Source organism: Mugil cephalus, chromosome 13, assembly GCF_022458985.1.
Source record: "Mugil cephalus isolate CIBA_MC_2020 chromosome 13, CIBA_Mcephalus_1.1, whole genome shotgun sequence".
Classification (NCBI taxonomy): domain Eukaryota; kingdom Metazoa; phylum Chordata; class Actinopteri; order Mugiliformes; family Mugilidae; genus Mugil; species Mugil cephalus.
In genome coordinates, this window is record NC_061782.1 from 5,473,672 (window position 1) to 5,495,695 (window position 22,024).

Below are 22,024 nucleotides of genomic sequence, written 5' to 3' on the forward strand. Positions count from 1 at the left end.
CCTTGTAATGGGTAGCAGTGGCCTAGTTAAACTTAAACAACCCCCCCCACCCCTCCCACTTCTCCAACACACACACATACACACACACACACACACACACACACACACATATACTGGTGTACCCCTCCCCCTGTCAGGTCTGCCTTGTGCTCCATGAGCAATCAAGCCTCAACGATTGTTCTCCATCACATAGCCTGCTCCGGACCAGCCCCTCGCCATCTGTGAGGTTATTACTCTTTTTAATGCAGGCCATCAGAACACACCCTCGCCGACACACGCACACACACACACACACACACACACACACATGCGCTCATGCACGCACACGAATCACTTTGCCCCTAATCTATAAATCAATACAAGTCACAAACATTTAATCTGCAAGTTAATGCCGTCCGTTGCCCGGTGGCGGCGGTGGTGGTGGTGGAGAAGAAGTTGTCACGCAAACTGAGACAGGACGTTACAAGTAAACTAAGGAGCAGATGAGAAGGGTGACTTGATGTCCAAATGTGGCGTACGTAGCGGTAGTAAAAATGTCAGAAAATGATAACTCCAGCTTTATCCAGCAGTGATTAGTACATAGACGCTGTAACCGAGACACCTATGCCACCATTTCTACTCGTACGTCTGCCTCTATCTGAAAGAACGCTGTTCATTTTTGTTTCCTCTTCCTGCTTCCTTTTCAGTAATGACAACCAAGGCGCTCTTGAAGTCCAAAGTTTAAAAAGCCTTTATTAAAAGTGACTAATGCATTGTAAAAGTTAAAAAGCACCTACGTGTTGCGGCACACTGCCTCCAAATTTTGGACCTCCAGAGTTCCTTGGTCGCCTTCTTATTAGTTTGCTGCAATTTATCACCACTTAAAGGTTTTTTTACTTATCCACTAAAAATGGCACAAGGTTCCATCCTCCAACGAAAACAATCAATCTGAACATTGCGGAGATGGAGAAGCAGATGGAAATACTAAAGACAAACCAGGCTACTACCAAGCGGACCAATCACAGCTCTTGCAGTTTGTGTCCCCACAACGTAGTAGTAGTTATATTTTTATGGAGATGTTTACGTCACCTATGGCGCTTGGGTCTACGTAGCTTCTGCATAATTTGAGGCAGAAGTCTAAACCACCTATTATCCAGCATTTGCCTTTCATTTGTGGAACGATCATCCAGTTTTGGCAGACATCCATCTCCGTCCCCGTATTCACATGAATTCTAGCCTCTTCGGAGGCTTCAAGCTCTAAAAATGCATATCTCTTTACTTTCAAGAAGCCATCTGTCAAAGTTGGCCGTGACATGTCTAAGTACTTGGGCACCGGGGTGAGGAATTTGCCCGGGCCTCGTCACAGTTGGACCTGGAGCCAGTCGGCTGCTGTGCACTGACAACTCGCACACATTCACACAGAAACCCATGTATGGTTAGGGTTAGTAGTTTTCCTAACCGGTGACCTGAGGGACAATAGATGAGTCTATTCATCAGAATCCAGCCATTTATGTAGACACAGTTTCTACATTAGGGCTAATACATGAAACTGCAACCGGCCATTACGCCATTATCTTTGCATAGGCTGCAGCACGGCCATTAATGACAATAATGCTAAGTTTTACTATAGATTATGGTACTTTTGATTTCATATTTGAAATGGCATAACTAAGGTAATATCCCCTAAAACATACTAAGGCACTGTGTATTTTTATTCATGTATTTTGATTGATTTAGGCCAAAGCTTTTAGTACTCCTCTGATCTGATTTCTTTGCTGTTTTTTTGCACAAGATCGATGCAAAAATTGAATCGAGAATCCTGCCGCGGGGAGAAATGCAGTGGACGGCGAGGTAGCACAGGCAGAATGTATTCTGCCCGTAACATGGTTACTGGGAATGGGCTTTGAGGGAGATTTTGAGTGACATCAGACCAGCGGCACAACTCTATCAATGGACAAATCATGAGTGATTTCAAAGCAGGAAGATGGTGTGGACTGTGGTGGGAGGACAGAGCAGAAAAGAAAACATCCCTCAAGTCCTGTTACAGAGTGTTACAGAAAACTACTTATTTGACAAAAGCTTCAGAAACCACCAGTGCAGACTGGTGTTGCAGCTCAGGCTGTACTCTGGTATACTGGTGCTTTGAGCTAATCGTTAAATCAGGATTCTAGCATGCTAAGTTTTAGCAGTTTGATCCATTTATACCTCTGCAAATTTCATAAAAACTTTGCTAAGGGCAAGTCATACAAATGGAGAAGCAGCCAGAAATAGTAAAGAAGAAATACGCAAAGCAGAGTTACATTTGTGGGGAGGTGTACTCTGATATATCCCTAACTTCTGCGTTAATTTGAGGCAGAAGTCTTACCTGCATGTTACTGCATTCACCATCTTAGTTTTGCATGTGATCGTGCTAACAAATTTTGCACATGCAAGCACTTTTTACCTAATTCATAACTATAGGAGAAGCCAGTTTAGTAAAACCTTGAATGTTTGAACCAACCTTAATGCATCTCCATCTCATCCTCTCAAATATTTGAATAAAGACCACAGTCTGACTTTCATTCCTAGTAAAATACTGTTGGGTAAAAATAAATACCTTGGCTATACCTTTAGTAAGAGCATACACCATATAGTAAAGGGTAAGAGGACTCCAGTCCTGCACACTTGTGTTTGTCCAGTCTAGACATGGAAAGAAGCCGAAGAGCAGAGCGTGGCCTGGAGGTCAGGAGGTGAGGTCTGTTAGGAGGCAGAAAACTGATAAACAGTTGTATCTTCACTGTTTGGGAAGCACCCAAAGGACCCGTTTTGGCACGTTAGCATCTATTTTCCAAAACTGCACGTCTATGAGGACAAGCCAAAGAGCGTCTTGCCTGCTGGGAAAACTCTACAACATTCACATGCTTGTGAAAGAGGAAAGGGGAGGCTTGGAAGCAGATGCCAGGCGGAATGACTTTGCCCTTCGGATGAGAGAAGATTTCGAGTCGAGTGACACTAATGGCCACCTGCCAATTCCTCAATAACTGCTAATAAGAACATACGAGTGAACTGTCAGAGCAGAGGAGAATTCCTTGAGGCCCGTTTTGAGCTCATTGGAAGTGCTCCCGCAGATGGCTCTTCTGCATACAGTAGCTGTCCTTCTTCCACGAACAGCACCCTCCACATACTCTACATCCCTGCCCTGTGAAGACCTGTACGAATGATCTCACCCCTCTCTGTGCGAGTGTGAATGCATTAGTTCTACAGCCCTTCTGTTTGCATCCTATATGAAGGAGGCTTCTTGTTCTCTGCCCTTTGAACAGGCATCCTATACTGGAGCCGAGCCACGTGACTCCGGTTAAGGAGCACCACAGATGTAGTACAACAACAGCAGCAGCGTTTGGTTGAAGCTGTAGTAAGTGTGTGGCTCGTGTCGGCTGCCACAGGATCCGGCGTTACAGGCTGATCTGCTGAACAGGAACATTGTTTTACAGCCAGCAGTGCATCCATCATTCTAACTACTAGAGAGCCAATGAAAATGATGAGGGGCCACTGTGGCGATGATAATAGCCGAAGATTGTCCACCGTCGTGTATCGCTGCCTCTCGTGTGAGATGATGCCACTGAGAGGGAGGCTTTGTTCAAAACAATCTCACACACAAAGGATTAAATGGACGCCATCTGTGTGTCCTTGTCTTCATTTAGAGCAGCTAAAGGCACAACTTGTCATAGCTGAACCCCGGCAGGCTGTGAGCCATGAGCTACTGGTGGCATTTCACTGTGTTTGTACTGCACTATGCCAATGTTGTGCCTGCGAGTCTCCCAGCTCTACAAACCGAAGCAAACATTCAGCTTTATTGATAGCGTTTGGCTGATCTTTTTGAATTTGTGTGTGTGTGTGTGTGTGTGTGTGTGTTTTGTGTTTTGCCAAACCTCCCCTGACAACGGCAAACAAACATAGCTGCAGAGGAAGCAAGTCGTTCAAAACCCACAGTTTCTGACTTTTTAACCAATCGCCGCCCAGCAATGGCCCTTCCGACATGCCACGATGCTCTTTAGAACCCTTGACCTCATGTCAATGATATGATGACTCTTATCTCCAGCTTCCTACCCTGCCTATATTCCCAAGTTTATATTGCCCTCATTAAATAGTGAGTAAGTGAATAGCTCCATGTTTGTCTTGTCGCTTATTTGTCATGCAGACCGAGGCAGTAGTTTTTGATGTGCAGATAAGAGAATATGCAATAAGGAAGTCTGGGATGGAGCAATTTGTGGATAGTCCTGTTTTGGAGAAACAAACCTTTTTATGCAACTGTATTTTATTGTTTGAGTCTTTTTATTTTCCCTTTGAACAAGACCTAGAATGTATTTAATCGGTGGTTCAATGAGAACGACAATGTAGTACAAATAAAGTATCATCTACATAAAGTATGCCGCTGGGTGAGGCTGACGGACGCGCTGTATGTAGGTAGGTAAGTAGGTAGGGCCCCTGTTCACCTCAACGGCTTTTACTGTTGCAAGACAAACAAGCTGACACCGGCCCGAAACACATGTGAGTAATGAGCCAGCAGCCAAGTCAAACATTAAACCCCAAACCGAGCATGAATGAATGAGCTCTCGATGACTGCCGGGTCCCAATATGCGACCGAACGCACATGCATCATCTGCAGGGTGGTCAGCGACACAAAAGGAGCGGATTAACCAGCAGGAAAATTGAAGTCTGGCTTCTACTTTACACATGAGGCGATGGCTGTGAAAAATGTAAACACTAATGACGTCCACTAATGCTTCAGAGCACGTCATTATCCGACACTGAGGATGGTTAGATATTTGAAACATTTACCTCGTCAGTTTTTCATTCGCTCCCTTCAGTAGCGTTGAAGTTTAAAGTACTTTACGCATCGGAAGCAATGTGCGATATAGACCTTTATTCTTCAGGTTTGGCCTATCAGTCGGTCTGGGACCTGATTATGCTGAACGCCAGTCAGATGGTTTGGGCGGGTTTTATGTGGTATTGGACTGAATGGAAGAGTAACAATTCATTTGCATGCAGAGTTTTCCTTGTCTCTATTGGTGGAAACATCCTCCATAATGAAATGCTGATTAAAAAGTGAGTGTGGCTACGCCCAGCTACTGCAGCAAAGTAGTTTCACATGTGATCATAATTTCATTTTCCACACTGATTATACCCATTCTGCGCTATATGCTAATCTCTAACCCTAACCCTAACCCTAACCCTAGGTATACAACAAAGTGAGTTAAACTGACTTGAGACCAGTAATACACAAGTGTCAGGATACTCAGAGCCGACCTACAGACTTCAAAAGGTTTTATTTGACTCAATCATTTGTTGCTCCAAATTCTGGCATTTTATGAATGGACCTTAGCTGAAACATTTTAACCCTTACAACAAGGACAAACTGTATTTTCTGGTAGGTATTGTCTTATTTGGCTGTGACGTTTGCATGCAGGGAGCACAAATCTTCAACTGTGACCGAGCAAATTTGGGTTATCAGCATTCAGATCAGGGCGAAATGTAATTTCATCAGAAATTTCACGGCAGTCAACAGCTCATTGTACACGTGAGACTGCAGCCTGCATTCTTACTGTGGCGTTCATTCACTTTTTACCCAACTAAAGGTCGTAGACATTTGAACCATTTTTACTACGGAGTCACTGCATACGTGTGTGCTTGTTCATTTCGTATCTACGCATGTAAACACACATGCACACATGTGTGTTTGCGCCCGAGTTTTTGAGTGAATTCCTTGGAAAGTAGCACCCCTCTCTTTTCCAGATACACAACTGTTGGAGTTATCAGTATAGCCCATTAATTAGTGTAATTAGTCTTGGTGCGGGCTATGAGGGTCTGATATGAGCTGACGGCCTCTAGCCCACACGCCCTCTCGGACCGTTTACCTTCCACGATAAGTTTGTGCGCTCGCTAATCGGACACATTAATCACTGTGGCCCCAGCGCGCCGTTTCTACTGTTTGCTGTTGCATTAGGACTTGTTATCTCTATTGGAGCCAATGGAGGGTGCGGTATAACAGAAAACGGGAACAACCTATACGTGCGCACACACACACACACACACACACACAAAGAGTGTGGCCCTTTAATGGTCATTGCGGAGCATTTTTAATCAGCCTCTACAATGGCAGTCATCAAAAATGACTGAATGATAGTGAAGTGGTTTGGGAAGTTTGCTATCAAGCGGGAGTTCATTGTTTGAAGGAGGAGAGGGGGGGGGGGGGACTTGATTTTCCTCTCAATCCCTTTAACACCAAAATGACCCCGGGCTTGTTAGTCAATAAAGCTATAAGAGAGTCCCCGATAGGAGGATTGTTCACAGGCTGTTTAAGGCCAGCGAGCGTCCCTCAGGAAGCAGGCGCATTCAGGCCACCCTGAAGTGGAGCAGCTCTCCGAGCCCTTTGAAGACTTTGCTCTTTTCCACCCTCGCTCTGCCTCTTTCTGTCTGATCCATCTTTATCTCCTCTCCTCTGCCTCCCTGTGCATCTCTGTCTCACTCATCCTATTCTTCGGGCTCTCTTTTATCCCGGGATCACTTCTTTAGCCTTCGATTTGCATACCAAAACCCCCACGCATTTCCCCCCGTGGTTTAAGTGCTATTAATGCTAATTGGAGGCAGGGAACTTCTTTAAGTAGCTCTCTGCAGGTCTGTTTGTACACCTGGTGGGGGGGCTCTGAGTGTGTGTGTGTGTGTGTGTGGATGAGGCCACCTCACGCCCCAGCCTTAACCCCGCACACAACAACACACACATTGTAATAAATAGCAGAATGTACCGTAAGGTTTAAAAACATCCGAGGAGAAGACTAACGTTCATAGTTCGATTAGTAACGAGCTGCAGCATCTTCAGCTGATCGTGTGTAAAATGCTGTTGTTGAAGCTTTAGTTTTAGTTTAGTTTTTTAGGTTTATCATCATGATCCTCTGACTTCTCCTCTCTTTGTCGTTTCAAGTATCTCATAATAAAATGTGCTCATTCGTGGTCTTTAGAGGATGAATCCTAGTAAATTTGAGGCCCAGCTTTTTCTCTCCTACTAAAATTCCTCTTGCCTCGTCAGATATCTAGAAATAAGACATGCACATCGTTGAGGATGAATCTGAGCATCGTCATCCCCTGACTTTACCTCTAAATAAGTTTTCACCTATTTCATCACAAGTATCTCTGATAAAACGCAGACATTCGTCATCAATCTGAGGCGCTGAGCTTTCCCCAAAGTTTCCTCAACTCTCTAAATTTTCTCTTGTTCTTGCAAATATCTCAAAATAAAATGTGGACATACATGATCCTCAGAGAAGTTTTTTCTCCCCTTAAATTTTTCATTTGTCCTGTTAAATATCTTAAAATAAAACGTGGACATTAATGATGTGAATCCGAGAAACTGGACATTCTTGACTTTTTCTTTTAACAAGGTTTTCTCTTGACTTTTCATTCATTCATGATCCTTAGATAATGAAGAAGTAATATGATCCTTTTTCTTCTCATTTTTATTATTATTATTTTTAAATAAAATGCAAAAGTTTCCTCGCCCCTCAAGATTTACACTTCTCCTCTTAGATTTATAAAAATAAAATAATTGTGAACATTCGTGATCGTTAGAGAATAAAAAAGTTACACGATTCCTTTCTTCTCATCACTATTATTACTTTTTTTCCCTTCTAAAATAAAATGTGAACATTCATGATCCTCAGAGGGTGAATCTTAGAAACTCTTGACTTTTTCTCTCGTCTTTTCAAATGTCTTAACATGAAAGTGGATGAATGAATCCAAGTAATAACATGATCCCTTAACTTTTCTTCTTCTTATTATTTTTGCTTAAAATTAAAATGTGGACACTTGTGCTCAGAGGATGACTACTGGTAATCAAATGATTAAGATTTTCAAATGTGTGGACATTCATGAACGTCAGGATTAACCCTAGTGAATCTGAACCACCTTATATATAGATACATATCTTTAAAATATCTTTATATACCTCTAACTCTTTAATGATTCGATAACCAACAAAGTCGGCACATAACAGTACACCTTTAATAAACTACAGTCGTTGTTGATACTAGTAGCTGGACCCAGTGTGATGCCAGTGGTTGTCATGTTGGTAGAACCAGTTGCAGACTGTGATTTAAATGCATGAATGATGTTTAAAAAAAGAAAAGAAAAAAGGCCGTACGTCTAAATGTGCATTCTTCCTTAGCATAAAGTCCAATTACGCTATGGGAGCTTGGCATGTGTGATGAATCGAAAGCCCGATGTGCGTGTGTTTATTTTATCATTAGGATATCAGCGTCCTCAGGAAGGAGGCACTTTGTGTTCTGCTACGGCTAGCACGCGTGGCACTGGAGGAGCAAATTGGATTGGTATTACAGTATATATAAGCCCAGTCTTACATCCTGATGAGCGCCGACAAACAAATTGGATTGGTGGTGTGTAAATCTGAAGCGGTTTGATGAGCCGAAGGGGCAAATTGAATTCTCAACAATGTAAATCTGTATCAGCTCGATGGCTCCCCGCCCGGCTCCAGCCTCCGCCGCCGCTTAAATCATGCGATTGTTCCCTGCTGTTCCCAGATACAATCTCTCTTGGCCATTTGCCGCGGCACCTAATCTGTTTTTGATGAGTGTGCGGGGATGTAGCTATACATATGGGCAACTGAGTCTCCCTCTGGTCCGCTCTGCCTAAATTGCTCTCGTTCTTCCCTTTCTTATTTTCCCCGCCGCTCGCTCAGACGCACATCCAACCTGTACAGTTGGCAGAGAGGGATTGTTTCGATTGAGCCATCCGTGTGTGTTGATTCAGGAGATTACTCAGATGATTGGTCATACTAATGGACCTCCTGTTTTCCCGGGGAAACATTTTGATCTCCGTCTCTGAGATAAGGCAGATGACACGGTGCCTCATATTTATTAATCCTCCAAAGCCCTGTTGATTTAATATTTATGGCTTTCTTTATTGGCTCTCTAGTGTGTAACACTTTACAAGGAAATTAAGTTGAGCGGCACTCAGACACCACACAAGGACGTATCTGCGTGGCTCTTAGGATCTGCTGACGGTCTTTCCCTGTGTGTCCCCAGCTATCCGTACAGTGAAGACAGCAGCGAGGGGAAGCAGTACATGAACACGAGATGCCCGGCCTGGTGCGACCGCATCCTCATGTCTTCATCCGCCAGGGACCTGATCTTTAAGGTGAGCTTAACCCCTTCCACGCCGCGTCCGGCGACAAAAGACGAAAAGTCTTTATTAACGTGTCGCCAACGACTCCCATCGTCCCCGATCTGCATCACCCCCCCTCCTCCCCTCCGCTCCACTTCACAGATGGAAGGATGAGGTGTCTGTGGATATTAATTTGCAGCGCTAAGCCGTGGGTCCACCCAGACAGTGTATACGTCCCAGCACTTATAGAGTTCCAGTGGGGCTCCCCCACCCCCCCATTGTCTTCATAAAACCACAGATCGGTCTGGAACCACCGTTAAGGCCCCTCCACAACTGCTTCAGCACGAAGCCAAGCAGCGTTTTCTCTAGTTGTTACCACGAAAAACCTTTGAAAGTTTGCAGCTTCGCCTCCAGACGTCTTTTGTAAATGTAAATGCACGTGGAGGAGATGCAGCAGTGTGTCGTGCAGCACCGGTCCACGGCCGGAGGAAGTTCGTCTTTCTTTCTTTTGTCCACCACCAAATGAGAGACTCCTTCCTGATCTTCATTCTTTGCTGACCGGAGCATCACTTCTTGTTTTTTTTTTTTTAGAAAACAAGCAGTTAGTTTTACCCACTTAATGTGTCAGAATTATGTAAAAGTTGATTCACACACACACACATATAGACACACACACACACATATATATATATATATATACACAGCTGGTTTGTTGTTTGCTTTACTCCCCCCTCAAGCACCGGCTAATTGCCTGTAATGCAGAGACAGAGTCGAACGGTTAGTGTGTTCGCAGATTGGCCGATGATTCACTGAGCACACACACACACACACACACACTCGCCGGGCTCTGAGCGTTACAGATTGTTGAGACATGGGCCCGTAAACAGCCCGGCGTGTGGCGTCATCTATCATGGCACGGTCGGTTAACTCGCCATCATGTTATTTTCTGCTTGCCGAGCCCTAACACGCCAAAGGTTGCCCGCTGGCTGCGCGGCGCGGCACCAGCCCCGGGAGCGCCGGTAATGAATGTGTAGCCGAGCGAGCGCTCCCTCTCTGCCGGAGGGCCCCGGGTAATTTGTTTATCTGTCTAAAGATTACGCAGGCCGAAAATCCACAATTTTATGCTGCCTTTGTAAATTATCTAGTGTGTGTTTGATGAATGTATCTCGCGGCGGCGGCGGGCGGCGGCGGGAGGCAGACAAATAGAGAGGTGGCAGAGCGTGGCCCGCTGGGGAAGGTAGTGAGGTGGAGGCAGGCCCGCGTGCTGACCCCGCTCCACCGCAGGATTGGTCTGAAGTTAATTTGGATTTCGCTTTATGGTTCATTCTCAGGCTCTCTGTCTCTTTCTTCCGAGGCGCCGGTGCAGCTCCCCGAGTCACAACCGGCAGCACCCACCAGCCTCGCGCTCGTTCGTGGTGGGGTGGGTGCCTGTTTAAAAAGTCTTTAGTTCAACCAGACAAGTGTGATTTATTCCCCAGTCTGCAGATTCATGTGCGCGTAGGTTTTTTTTCCTCTTTGTGTGCAGAAAGTGATATTGAAACAGGATTCTCTCAGATGGGCACTTAGATTACACAGAGAGCGAAACCAGGTCCAGAGGCAAATGTCCACTTTGTAAATGACTCCAGCTTTTCATTTCTCTTTCACTGCGTAAAACTTTCAAAAAAATGTGCCGAGTTCCTTAAGGCGCGGTTGAGAGGGAACTTTCACTTTCGGGCAGAAACAAATGCTGGAGTCTGTGACGTTTCCTGAGCTGGTTACAAATGAGAAGTCGGCCCCTCGTCGTAAAAAGTTTGCCTAAACAGTTGGATAATGCTTTTTGTTTTTTCTTTAAATCTGATCCATTTTACTGATGGGAGTAAGCAAAAAGTATTGAATAAACTTTGTTATTTGGGACTTATACAGACATCCTTTGTACAAAATGTACTTATTTAATCATTTTATCATTTAATTCTGTGTAATTTTGGTCTTTTCTCAAGAGCGATGCACATGTGTACTCAGGTATTTTTCTTCCTCCTCTTAGAGTTTGTCATTATTCATAAACGTCAAACTCGTTTAACTTTGCTTGGCTTCGCACCAGACTCTAGTTTGTGTTCCATTAATACATTAACTCTGTTAAAGTTTATTCTCTTATTCTATATTTATATTGTCTCATTCATAAAATACCAGCTGTGCGTGTCTCAGTCTGAACCACTGAGAGGTCACGGTGTGTTACTGACCGGATGATTATGAGCTGCTGACATCTCTCGCCAAATAATTAGGAACGCTATCAGATTGTTATTGATCCGATTGATGTTTTCGCTGCCACATAAGAAAATAAAATAAAATGTAAAAATCCTCCGCTGGTCACACAGACGAACCTCAGTCTCTCTGGATCAGGTCGCGTCTCTGGGTGAATTATTCAGAAAGACGCTGTGTGACATGAGCTGATTGTGTTTAATGAATTGTGTTCTTCACCTTTTGTGATGCAACTTGTGATTTTTCTGTCTCTGCAGCCTGAAAATGAAGAGAAGCATATACTCTATGATAATATCGGGCCCAATGTCTGCATGGGGGACCACAAGGTAACATCCTCATTATGTGTGTGTGTGTGTGAGACTGTGAATAATTTTACCTTATAAACATGTTTTACAGGTCAGAACAAACAGCTTTTTGTCCAACGTGTGAATCTTAATATCTGAGTTTATTACGTTTATTAAGTTAAGATGTGAAATGTTTCCGCTGCTAAAAACAAACTTTCTGTTTCTTTAAAAAATCAGTGGAGGTCAAAGCAGCCGAGGTGTTTTTGCAGAGGCGACTGTATAGAAAGCGTTTGACACTGTGTCTTCAGTCTGAGCGGTGTCAGACAGAAGGTCCTTCCGCTGAAACGGAGGCGCCTTAAGTCGTGTCTTCCATCATTACGCGGCGTGACATGGGCGCTGGTGTGTGGGCGCGAGGTGACCCCGCATCACCCCGGATCACACCGGCGGGTGACCGCAAACGGGCCTCACCTCCAGGCCGCACACCACCGCTAAACTCACGGCCGCCTATGTTTAAAAAAATGTCCGAAGTTGTTAGCACATGGGGGCAAAAATGCGCAGCGCTGGTATGTTGGTTTAACCTGCGCGGAGAGGGAGGGAGGGAGGGGGGGAGAGAGGAGAGGAGGGGGAGGGGCGTTAGGAAAGTCTCCCACCGGACTGTTCTCACCGTGGTTTGTCTGTGTCCCCCCCTTCCCCTTCCAGCCCGTCTTCCTGTCCTTCCGAATATCACCGGGGGCAGGTAAACCTAAAGCAAATAAGCGCAAGTGTTGTGTGGTGCAGTGATGTCGTGGTAAATATTAATTTTTTCTTTCTTACAATTCTTCCCATTGTTGCTTGATCATTATTATTTTTTGTTTTGTTTTTTTTTGAGTTGCTTGTTCATTATTTTTTTGTTTTTCATCGCTCGGTAAATGAAGTGTTTTATTCTTAAAAAAATAAAACCTCACCAGAAGAAAGAGAAAGACCACGTGACTGCTGACTGCTTAAAATGCTTCGGTCATTTTAAGACGTTAACTTACACACTTGACCTGCATTGTGTAGCGTAGCGCTAAAATAATAATAATAATAATAATTCAAATCAAGTTTCTGTGATGATTAACCGACGCGCCTCTTGGGATTAAAGCCTCTTATGAGACACTTTTCCTGTCTTTTTTTTTTTTTTGTCCTCTGCAGGGAAGTGTTGCCAAAGGGGGGAGAACATATTCCGTGAAGCGCCTCTGTGAGAACACAAGAGAAACAACGAGAACACACACACACATACACGCACACACACATATATCACGCACAATCACACACACACACACACACACGCACACACACTTTGCACAATCGTACACTGAAGACAAACTTTTTCAGCAGTGCTGACCAGTTGCAGTTGTCCGGACGCCTCATCCTCATCCACATCCACTCACCCCCACCCCTCCACCCCTTACCCTCCCTTACCCCCCCCCCCCCCCCCCCCCCCCCCTTTACTCCCCCCCTCCCCTCCCAAGCCATTTTCTTTCTCCATAAAACACTTGTTGAGATGTGGACGAGCACCCGAGGGCCCGGCTCCCGACAAGACACACACATCGCTGACCTCACCGTTGCCATGCAACCCCCCCATTCACCGCCAGGAAAAGAGGGAGAGGACAAACAGACGCACGGACAACTCTCCTCCACGTCTCAGCCTCGTTGCCAAAACTCTAATTGAAATCATTCGTACTACACTTTTAGACACCGTACTCGCCATATTTTTTTTTTTAGGTATGCCTCTACGTATAGAAGCTCCTTTCCATACAGTATGTAAGGTGTTTTAAAGAAAAAAAAAACAGAGAGAGAGAGAGAGAAAAAAGAAAAGTGCAATGCAAAAAAAGTTGTATATCTATATCGTTAGGTTTATTTGTACATCGGACAGTATAACATAAGAGTTGTTGATGGTTTTAGTGCCGTTTTCTCTTTTCCGACCAAACATTTTATGGTCTCGACTTTGTTGGAATAGATAGAAACTCCTCGGTTTATTTCAACAGTTTATATATATATATATATTAATGATTTCTTTTTTTGTTGTTTTGTTTGTTCATTTCATTTTTTTTTTTTTTTTTTTTTGGAGTTGTTGTGTGCACAAACACACGGCCATGCCTGACACATCGGTTGAGTCTCATTTTATATACTGTACTTTTTAAAGAGATAATTTATGATTCTTACCAAAATGTTTATGCTGAAGCGTGTGCAGACGCAGGGAGGGAGGGAGGGGAGGGGGAGGAGGAGGGGGGGGGGGAGGGGCTGAGGGGAAGGGTGGGGTGGGGTGGGGTGGGGTGAGGTGAGGTGGGTGCTGGTTAGGTGTTCCTGCAGCCACAGTGACCTTTGAATAAGAGGAGAGGAACTGTTCAGTGATTTATTGCCTATCCAAGAATGTTTTATTAAGCAGTGCCATAGACCATGCAAGTATATAAGATAATGTTTCATATATAGCACTCTCACATTATGTCATCATTATTCTTACTCTAACTTATTTCTATAATATTATGGTTCTGAATGTGATATTTTAGATAGGCTTGGGTATCCTTAAAATGTAAACTGTTTTATTTTATTTTATTTTATTTTTGTTTTTTTTTTGTTTTGTTACTGCATTATGGTGCCAAGTAATCCTACACAGAAATGAAGTGTAAGAGTTTTAAAAATACTTCAGTTCGGATGGTTAAAAAAAAAAAATGTAGATTGTGAAATGTAAAAAAATAACGAGAGAAACTCTAAGTGTGTGGAACGAGCGGGGAGACGTGCTTTTATTCGTTCTGCGTGTAGCCTTCAGCAGCCTTCATTGCAAAGACTTGGAGCATTAATGGGGCGACCGGAGACGCCAGGGTTTCTTTTTTCTGTTTCTTTTTTCTTTCTTTTTCTTTTTTTTTTATCGATTTCATTTACTACACTACAGGTTTCAGAGCTCGCGAAGCCCTCTGTGATTTTGTTTTCCATCTAAATCACCAAGTGGAAATGATTTTGTGCCTGCTCCAGGGAATTTATGTTGTCTTGTGTGATTTGGTTTTCGTAGGCAGAAAGTTTGAAAGGAAGAGGAAAGAAGGAAAAGAAGGAAAAAATAAAAATAAAAAAGCCCTGCTTGTTTTTGTTCCTGCTGGTCATTGTTGAGTATAACTGTAGGAGTTTAAGCCGCAGTTTTTTTTTTTTTTTTTTTTTTTTGGTTTGTTGTTTTTTTTTCTTCACTCCATCTTATAAAACGCAGATAGAGATTTTATTCTAGCCCCTTCTGGATGGCCTGGCCTCTACTGTAGGTGATGCAGTTCTCAAGCAATAAAAACCGTTAGAGCTCAGTGGCTGTCTCGTCCTCATTGTGTCTCGTTTTAAACTCTCTGCTCGTGTTTTTGTGTCTTGTTTCTTGCAACACTGTCATTCTGCACAGGCAAAGAAATAAAAAAATAAAAAAATAGCCCCGTTTTTATTGTTAATTGTGCAGTTTGAGGCCTTTCTCTAATTGAGGCCAGAAATGAGCTGTATACACTCATGTGCCAAAATATTAGGTACACTAGTAAAATAAACTGCTAATGCTAATAATGTTATCGTCCTGCACTAAATCCTCTTTCAACACAGTATCTTGACGGTGGTGATTATGTTTGTAAGTGTTCTCATTGTGGAGGATGAAGTTTGTGTTTCTGTTAAACTGAATTAAAAACTGCAGCGTTTGTGTTACTGGAGCTAATGTTTAGTGCAGGACTGTTACATTAGAGCGCGTTCATTCCCAGCAGCAAATAAGCGTAAATCCACATTTAACTGATCTACGTAAAAAAAAAGTAGATGTTTTAACTACTTTTATGTCTTTTTAGTTTAAATTATATAAATCTTGCCTTAAAAAAGATGCTAGTTTAACCGGTCTCTTATTAACAAATTTTACAACAAATTTTCTTGTCCCAAAAGCGAAATAAAAAATGAATTTCAAACGAAATCACTTTAAATGTATCATAAAACACAACAGGCCGTATTTTTATAGTCACGTGCTAATGTCAGCTTTCAGCATTCATTTTCATGAATTGGACTTTTTGTACTTGGTCTTTTTTCTTCTCCCTCCTCCCTCCTTCCTCCAGATCAGTTTTTACAACAGCAGGTGTTCAATTAATGCGTGGATTATGATAAACTCCACAGTGGGCTTCGAGTTTAATGACTCCTAATTTCTGATTGGCTGGGGGCGGGTGGGGGGTAATGGGGGGAGTCTCACGCAGGCGCAGTACCGGTTAAAGACAGAGGGGGCGCACTTCTCTCCCAGAGTGAAACATTTAAAATATTTTTTACGTAAAACACTATTATAAACCTTCACTTAATAAACATATTAAATCATTTAATAATGAATTGAACTATGGGGAGATATTGCTGGAAAATGAGAAAACTAAAGATTAAAAAATTAGTTAATAAAATATCCACCAGTAGATGAAAAAAAAAAGTTTCTAATAAATTTGTAATATTTAAACTTTTGCAATGTCAAATACTCTTGTATATAATGTTTATTCTTGCATGGAGGTCTTTTTTTTCAAAAAAAAATGTTGCTAGTAATTAATTGCTAAACAACAATATAATTTCTTTTGAAATATATATATACAAACTGTTTGTTTGTATATATTTGTATTGTACATCAGAATGAATGCACTGGGAGAATCGCTGCTGCCAATAATGAAATTCAATTATCGATAGTCAGGAATTTATCTTTAATTTATATTAAGCCCATACATTCAAATAAAACCCAAAACAGAACAAAAACAAATGCTTGTTAAATAATTTATTCATAATACAAAGTTTTTTTTTCTTCCTATAACCTTCCCGGAAGCAATAATACTCTCTTTAAATCCAACATAAACGATGCTCCTGCCCCGCTGCATGATGAGGTAAAAACCGAATGAAATGAAAGCAAACTGTCCTGATGCCGTTAAAACAAGCTGCCTTTTTTTCTTATTTTTTTCTTATTTTTTTTCTTATTTTTTTTTTTACAGTTATTATTTACAGCATTTTGCGTCTATACATTTGTGTGTTGGAACTGAGTTGATACCAAAAAATGTGGAAGGAGGAAAAAAAAAGAGAGAGCGATGGTTTTGCTGTAGAGGAATTAAAAATGAAGCAGCAGGTGAATCTGAGGGGGGATAAGCGCGTCAGTGCTGCGGAGGAGAACAAAACAAAAAAAACAAAACAAAAAAACAAGGCTGCCACGTTTCCACTGCTTGAAACAAACATAACTTATTCAGTAAAAAATATATATACAATCTCATACATTTTCATCTGCGGCACGAGTCCGTCGCCCTCCCCGGACCTTTTCCTCTCTTGCCCCTTCGGACTGTGGATACCCTGGTTAAACTGAGCTTTAGAAGCGTCACAGGCCCCGTTCACACCTGCCGATTCAAACATGCGCCTGGGATCCGGATCAGTGTCGGCTCCTAACTCGATCTGTTCTGATAAAAAAAAAAAAGCTTCCAGTAGAATCAGAGCTGCATCAGACAAATAGCTGCTTCTGTTAGACCCCAGGAAAATAAAAAAATAAAAAAAGCTGAATGATATCAAACATGTGTGCACTTTACGTTCTGTAAGTAAAAAAAGGAGCTGGAAATATTATTAAATTAACAGTGAAAATAAGACGCTCATAATTAGGATGTGAGTCTAGTGACCTCCTTTACTTCTTCATGTGTAATATTATGTAGAGTCTTAACGGATAACAACATAACTGGTGTTATGAGCTACACTGGATGACTAACTCGACACTATTTCTGTCATAAAAGTGATGACTAATGCTCCCAACACTGATCCGGATTGTGTGTCTAAGGATATTTTGTTTACATTTACACCTGTTGTTAAAACTCCGGTATTGCGTAAAAATTGCGTCCAAAACTTCCTCCCCGAGCATTCTTGTCCTTTTTAAAGTGACACCGAGCATGTCTTTTGTCAGTCTCCTTGCAGTCCAGATCTGACAGGAGTTACAGCTCCGTGGGTAACAGTGTCTGCGGGTGGTTTCGGACGCGGGCCCACGCTTTGGTGGGCGAGTTCCTCCGCGCGTCTTGGCGCACGCTCGCGTTTTTTTTCTCTCTCTTTTCGTTTTTACGCACTTTCTCGGGGAATATTTAAAAAAAAAAAAAACGCGATCACTTCACACGCATGTCGGCAGCTGTCAGGTGGGAACGGGGTCAGAAAGAGTGCGACAAAAGTCCCCCACGTTGGACGCTCGGGCATCACAAGGTGTCCGAGCTGTTGCTGCAGGGGCTGATCAGCGCCAGGTTGGTGGCCTTGTGCTTTTTCAACAGTCTCGTGATTTTCTCGTCGTCTGAGTTTGGGTCCAGCGGTTTGTTGTAGTCGTCGTCGTCCTCGTTGTCCGAGCTCTCCTTCATTTTCTCCGTCTCCGAGTCGTGCTTCTTCTTGGCCGTGGCCATCTCGGCCGCGTGTCTCTTTCGCCACTTGGTCCGTCTGTTCTGAAACCAAACCTGTTGAGGAGGGAAAGAGAAGAGGGGGAGATGCTCAACGGGTCCAATAATAAATCATAAAACGTGTTAAACTATTATAATAAACTCCTTAAACGAGTCCAATCTTTTTCTCAAGCTCTAAAAGTCCAGTTGCGTTTTTAAAACGCGTTTCACACATATCATGACCTGGATGCCTGATAAATACTAGACAATAATAATAACAAAATCAATAATAATAACAATAATAATACACATGTAGAATTATTCAGTCATACTGATGAACAGAGGCCTGTGTTTTTGGACCTGGGTCTGTACCTTGACTTGGCTCTCGGTCATTCCTAAGGAGTAGGCCAGCCGGGCCCTCTCTGGTCCGGCCAGGTATTTAGTCTGCTCGAAAGTTTTCTCCAGTGCAAAAATTTGCTGTCCTGAAAAAGTGGGTCTGGAGTGTTTCTTCTTGCCGTCCTTGTCCATCATTAAGCTAGTCTGGGCTGGAGAGAGCAGAATGAAGGAGTCTGGTTACACCATGATGTAAAAACTGGACATTTAGACAATAGCACTATTATTAGTATTAGTTAAAAATAAAATTAAAAAAAAGGCACACGTTATTTAGCATGTGGTATTATTATTATGATTATTATAATTACAAGGGTACATTTATTTAACTTCACAAGTTAAAAGTCAAAATAATGAGCCTGAAATATGGGACACGCATGAGGTACGTGAGACGTTTGCTGACCTCTGTAATTATTAAACTACGTTAAACGTCCCGTGTCAACTTAAAATGTAATGTTTTTAGAGAAATGTCCGCTGCCTGCACAGATACTTTTATGTGAGCACTAATAATATATATTTTTTTTACTACTTTGGCACAGCAGTGACACTTGGATTTACACACACTGCAGTGTAGATGGAGTCACTTATAGCAGTGACAGGCCTCTCTCTTAATGGCCTAAATAATGTCTAAATAACAAGACAACCCGGTTGAAACGACGACATTCTGCAAACTAACACATAAACACATGTAAACTATTTAAAATAAGATTAAAATAAGATGAGCCCAAAGGGGGTGCAGGTACATGCAGACGCGACTTACTGGGACAAGGAACCCGCGGGTCCCTCCACGGAGAACCCTGCATCACTCCGGGCCAGAAGATGGGCGCCCTCCCCGGCAGCTCGGCCAGGGGCTTCGGATACCGCGACACCGCTGGGCTGAAGTACATTCCTGCCGCCGCGGCGGCCGCGGTGGTGGCCAGGCCGTTTATTCGTGGGAACCCGGAGAGCAGCTGTCCGGCCGTGGTGATGGGTCTGCCCAGGATGTCGCTTATTCCGTGCGGGGTCCCCCCGGAGAGGTGGGAGTTGAGGCTGGACAGCGAGGGCGTCTTGAAGCCCCCCGGGCTCTGCTGCAGCGCGTACGGGAACAGGGACGTCTTCATCTCGGTCATGTTGTGCAACGCCGCCAGCGGGGTGCTGCCCAGGACGAAAGCACTCTGCCGGTTAGCCTCCATCTGCCCGACCGCTAACATTTGTGAACATGAACCACCAAAGTCGCGTGGGTTAAAAACGGCACATAAACTAGTCAGAGTGGATAAAAGCGCAGAGGAGAGAGGAGGAGGAGGAGGAGGTGGTGGAGGAGGAGGTGTTCAGGAGCCAGGCCACTTCTGCCGCCTGTTCCAAAAGTATCCTGGGCGAAAGAGTCTGGAGATGCTGGGGGGGGAAAAACTTGAGCTAAACCCAAACTTCTTCTTGTCTCAGGAAGTTGAAGCGCTTGGCGAAAAAAAAAAAAACTCCCCACAAAAAAATGTCTCTCCTCGTGTTTGTTCTCGTCAGCTGGGAGGAAGCCGCGTGCGTCCGCCACAGGAATCCTCACGGAAGTCGTCGCCCGCTCCGCTGCTGTTTTTTAGTGGTTTTGATGGGAACCATTAAGAGGTCGGCTCGTCTTTTCCATACATTGACTCGCTCTACGCTGGGACCGACGCGGGACTCGCTGATAACAGCGCAGCCACCTGCACGCGCGCTATTCCCATTGGACGAGGCCGAGAGAGGCGGCGTCCTGATTGGAGGAGACGGAAACTTCGCCGCTCCACGAAGCGCGTCTGTGCCGAGCGGATGCTGCCTTAACGTGCTGTCGGAAATAGGACTCTTCAAGAAAAGCTGCAGATGAACGACGGCGCTCAGTGTATTAGGACTGACTGGGTTTATTTCTGATAGATGGTGACACATGTTGAGAAGAGACGTTTCAGGGCGAGTCAGCAACTAAAGAAATAGACTAGCACAACAACTGCTCTGTTATTACGACCCAGTAAGGACTGCAAGCTGCAGGTAGAAGTTAATCTAAAAATATATATTATTAATCATCCTCAAATTTTTCTCGGATGTTTTTTTTTTCTTTTCTTTTCTTTGCGCAGGAGCTCAATCCCTTGAACGTTATTTGAGGCCGAAATAAAGACTTTTAAACAGCGTGGAAGTCGCGGAGGAGTCCTTGAACGCACCAACAGGCTTACTATTTGCGGTGCTGTTAATGACGCATCTCCCACTGTGGAAATCGTTGTTTCCACATCTCACAAAGTATATACATTTGCATTAAAAGCTGTTACCACACAATGCGAGTATATTAAAGCAGAAACGGAACTCGATTGGAGAACAAAGCCTAGTATTTTTTTTTAAACGAATTTATATGAAGAGATTGGATTTTAATTTTCAATGTATGCGGTTTAACCATTTAGAAAAAATACTCGATTCAACTTCAATTTTATTTTTATTCGTTTTTTAAAAAAAAAAGATGAATGCTTTTTACTATTTTTTCTCACTACTCAAATACTCACTATTTTTCCTGCACAATAGGCTGATTCCATTATTTTAGAGGCTAATGTCTGATGAACAAAGTCATTCCTCGTTGTGAAAGATTGCGATTTTACACTTTAACCCATTTAATGCGTTTCACCCAGTGTCTGAAGTCGAATTTGGCGAAAGGAGCAGCCGTGGCCTCAGAGATGCAGCTCAAGTGGATCATTAAAGATCAGGAACTCCTCATAGGACAGAGCTGTGTTTTATATGAGGCAGATAATGTGGTGTTTTCAGAGGAAAAAAAAATAAAAATCTGCTGTTATTATAGCGAAAGTGGGTGAGAGAGACAGGGAGGAAAGGGGGAAAAATCGCCAGGCTCCAGTCATCACTCTGAGTGCTGTAATATTTTATGGAGATGTGAGCAGGTTGTAAGAGTGAAATATGGTCCACGTTAGCGTTTGAAAGGCTTCAGCAAATGCACCTTGCTGCCCATTTGCTCACCGGGGGGAAAAAGATTGTGGATTTTAAAAGGTTTTCAACGCGAGGTGATTCACAATTTTGACTGTATTTCTTCAGGTTGAAGGCACGAGCTGCACGCGTTTTCTAATTCTGTAAATGGCCCTCTATTTCTAATTTATACCCGCGTATTCTCCTCTGATTGTGTGCATTTACTTTATTATCTTGTTTTAAGGTCTTTCAAAAACCATCACTGGTGGAGCAAAAAAGAAATATCATTTATTTTTTATTCTTTTTTATATATATATATAGAAAAGAAGCAAAACTCCCTTTATTTAAAAAAATAATAATAATGTTATTTTCCCTAAATGGCAGCTAAGTTAAATAGTTAAATAAAGCAGTTAGTGCCGGACCCTGAGGGAGATCAATGACGGAAAGATTGGCAATTTTTCCAGTTCATCAGGAGCCAAAGAAGAGAGCTGCCAAACAGTCTGACACCTTAAAACCATAATCACGATTTAGCATAAAGACGGATTAGATTTTTTTTTTTTTTTTATCTCCTACAATGACGGTAATTTAAAAATGTACCTCTTAAACTCACATTTGTTACAGATAGTGGTGGCCTTTTATCTTTAGGCTACTGATAATTTATCACAGCAACGCATTAATGTTCATTTATAATAATAATAATAATAACAACACTATTCCAGT

General features: G+C 42.9%; 2 protein-coding genes across 4 annotated transcripts in view; one reads left to right on the top strand and one right to left on the bottom strand.

The window, feature by feature from the left end:
• The window catches only part of LOC125018566 (inositol polyphosphate-5-phosphatase A), a 138,870-nt gene extending 125,776 nt beyond the window's left edge, over positions 1 to 13,094 (top strand). Inside the window, exons 13-16 of one of the 3 annotated variants that reach the window (XM_047602574.1) lie at positions 9,054 to 9,165; positions 11,625 to 11,693; positions 12,351 to 12,387; positions 12,822 to 13,022. In XM_047602574.1, the coding sequence (XP_047458530.1) occupies positions 9,054 to 9,165; positions 11,625 to 11,693; positions 12,351 to 12,387; positions 12,822 to 12,871 (268 nt within the window). In that variant the 3' untranslated portion in view covers positions 12,872 to 13,022. Of the gene's footprint in view, positions 1 to 9,053; positions 9,166 to 11,624; positions 11,694 to 12,350; positions 12,439 to 12,821 lie in introns of all 3 variants that reach the window. The other 2 variants (XM_047602575.1, XM_047602573.1) reach the window with 2 other exon arrangements.
• A 3,221-nt stretch (positions 13,095 to 16,315) lies between these two features.
• Positions 16,316 to 20,183, bottom strand: nkx6.2 (NK6 homeobox 2). The gene is made up of 3 exons (XM_047602110.1): positions 19,167 to 20,183; positions 18,389 to 18,561; positions 16,316 to 18,094 (listed from the first exon to the last, which is right to left on the bottom strand). Exons 1-3 carry the CDS (start codon positions 19,594 to 19,596, stop codon positions 17,846 to 17,848), a joined length of 852 nt encoding a protein of 283 aa, XP_047458066.1. The 5' UTR covers positions 19,597 to 20,183; the 3' UTR covers positions 16,316 to 17,845.
• Between the last annotated feature and the right edge of the window lie 1,841 nt (positions 20,184 to 22,024).

Coding starts and splice junctions, on each gene's coding strand:
- nkx6.2 (XM_047602110.1), bottom strand. CDS start 19,596: ATGTTAGCGGTCGGGCAGATGGAGGCTAACCGGCAGAGTGCTTTCGTC. Junction 18,562..19,166: donor CCCGCGGGTTCCTTGTCCCA/GTAAGTCGCGTC, acceptor TGCTCTCTCCAG/CCCAGACTAGCTTAATGATG. Junction 18,095..18,388: donor TGACCGAGAGCCAAGTCAAG/GTACAGACCCAG, acceptor CCTCCTCAACAG/GTTTGGTTTCAGAACAGACG.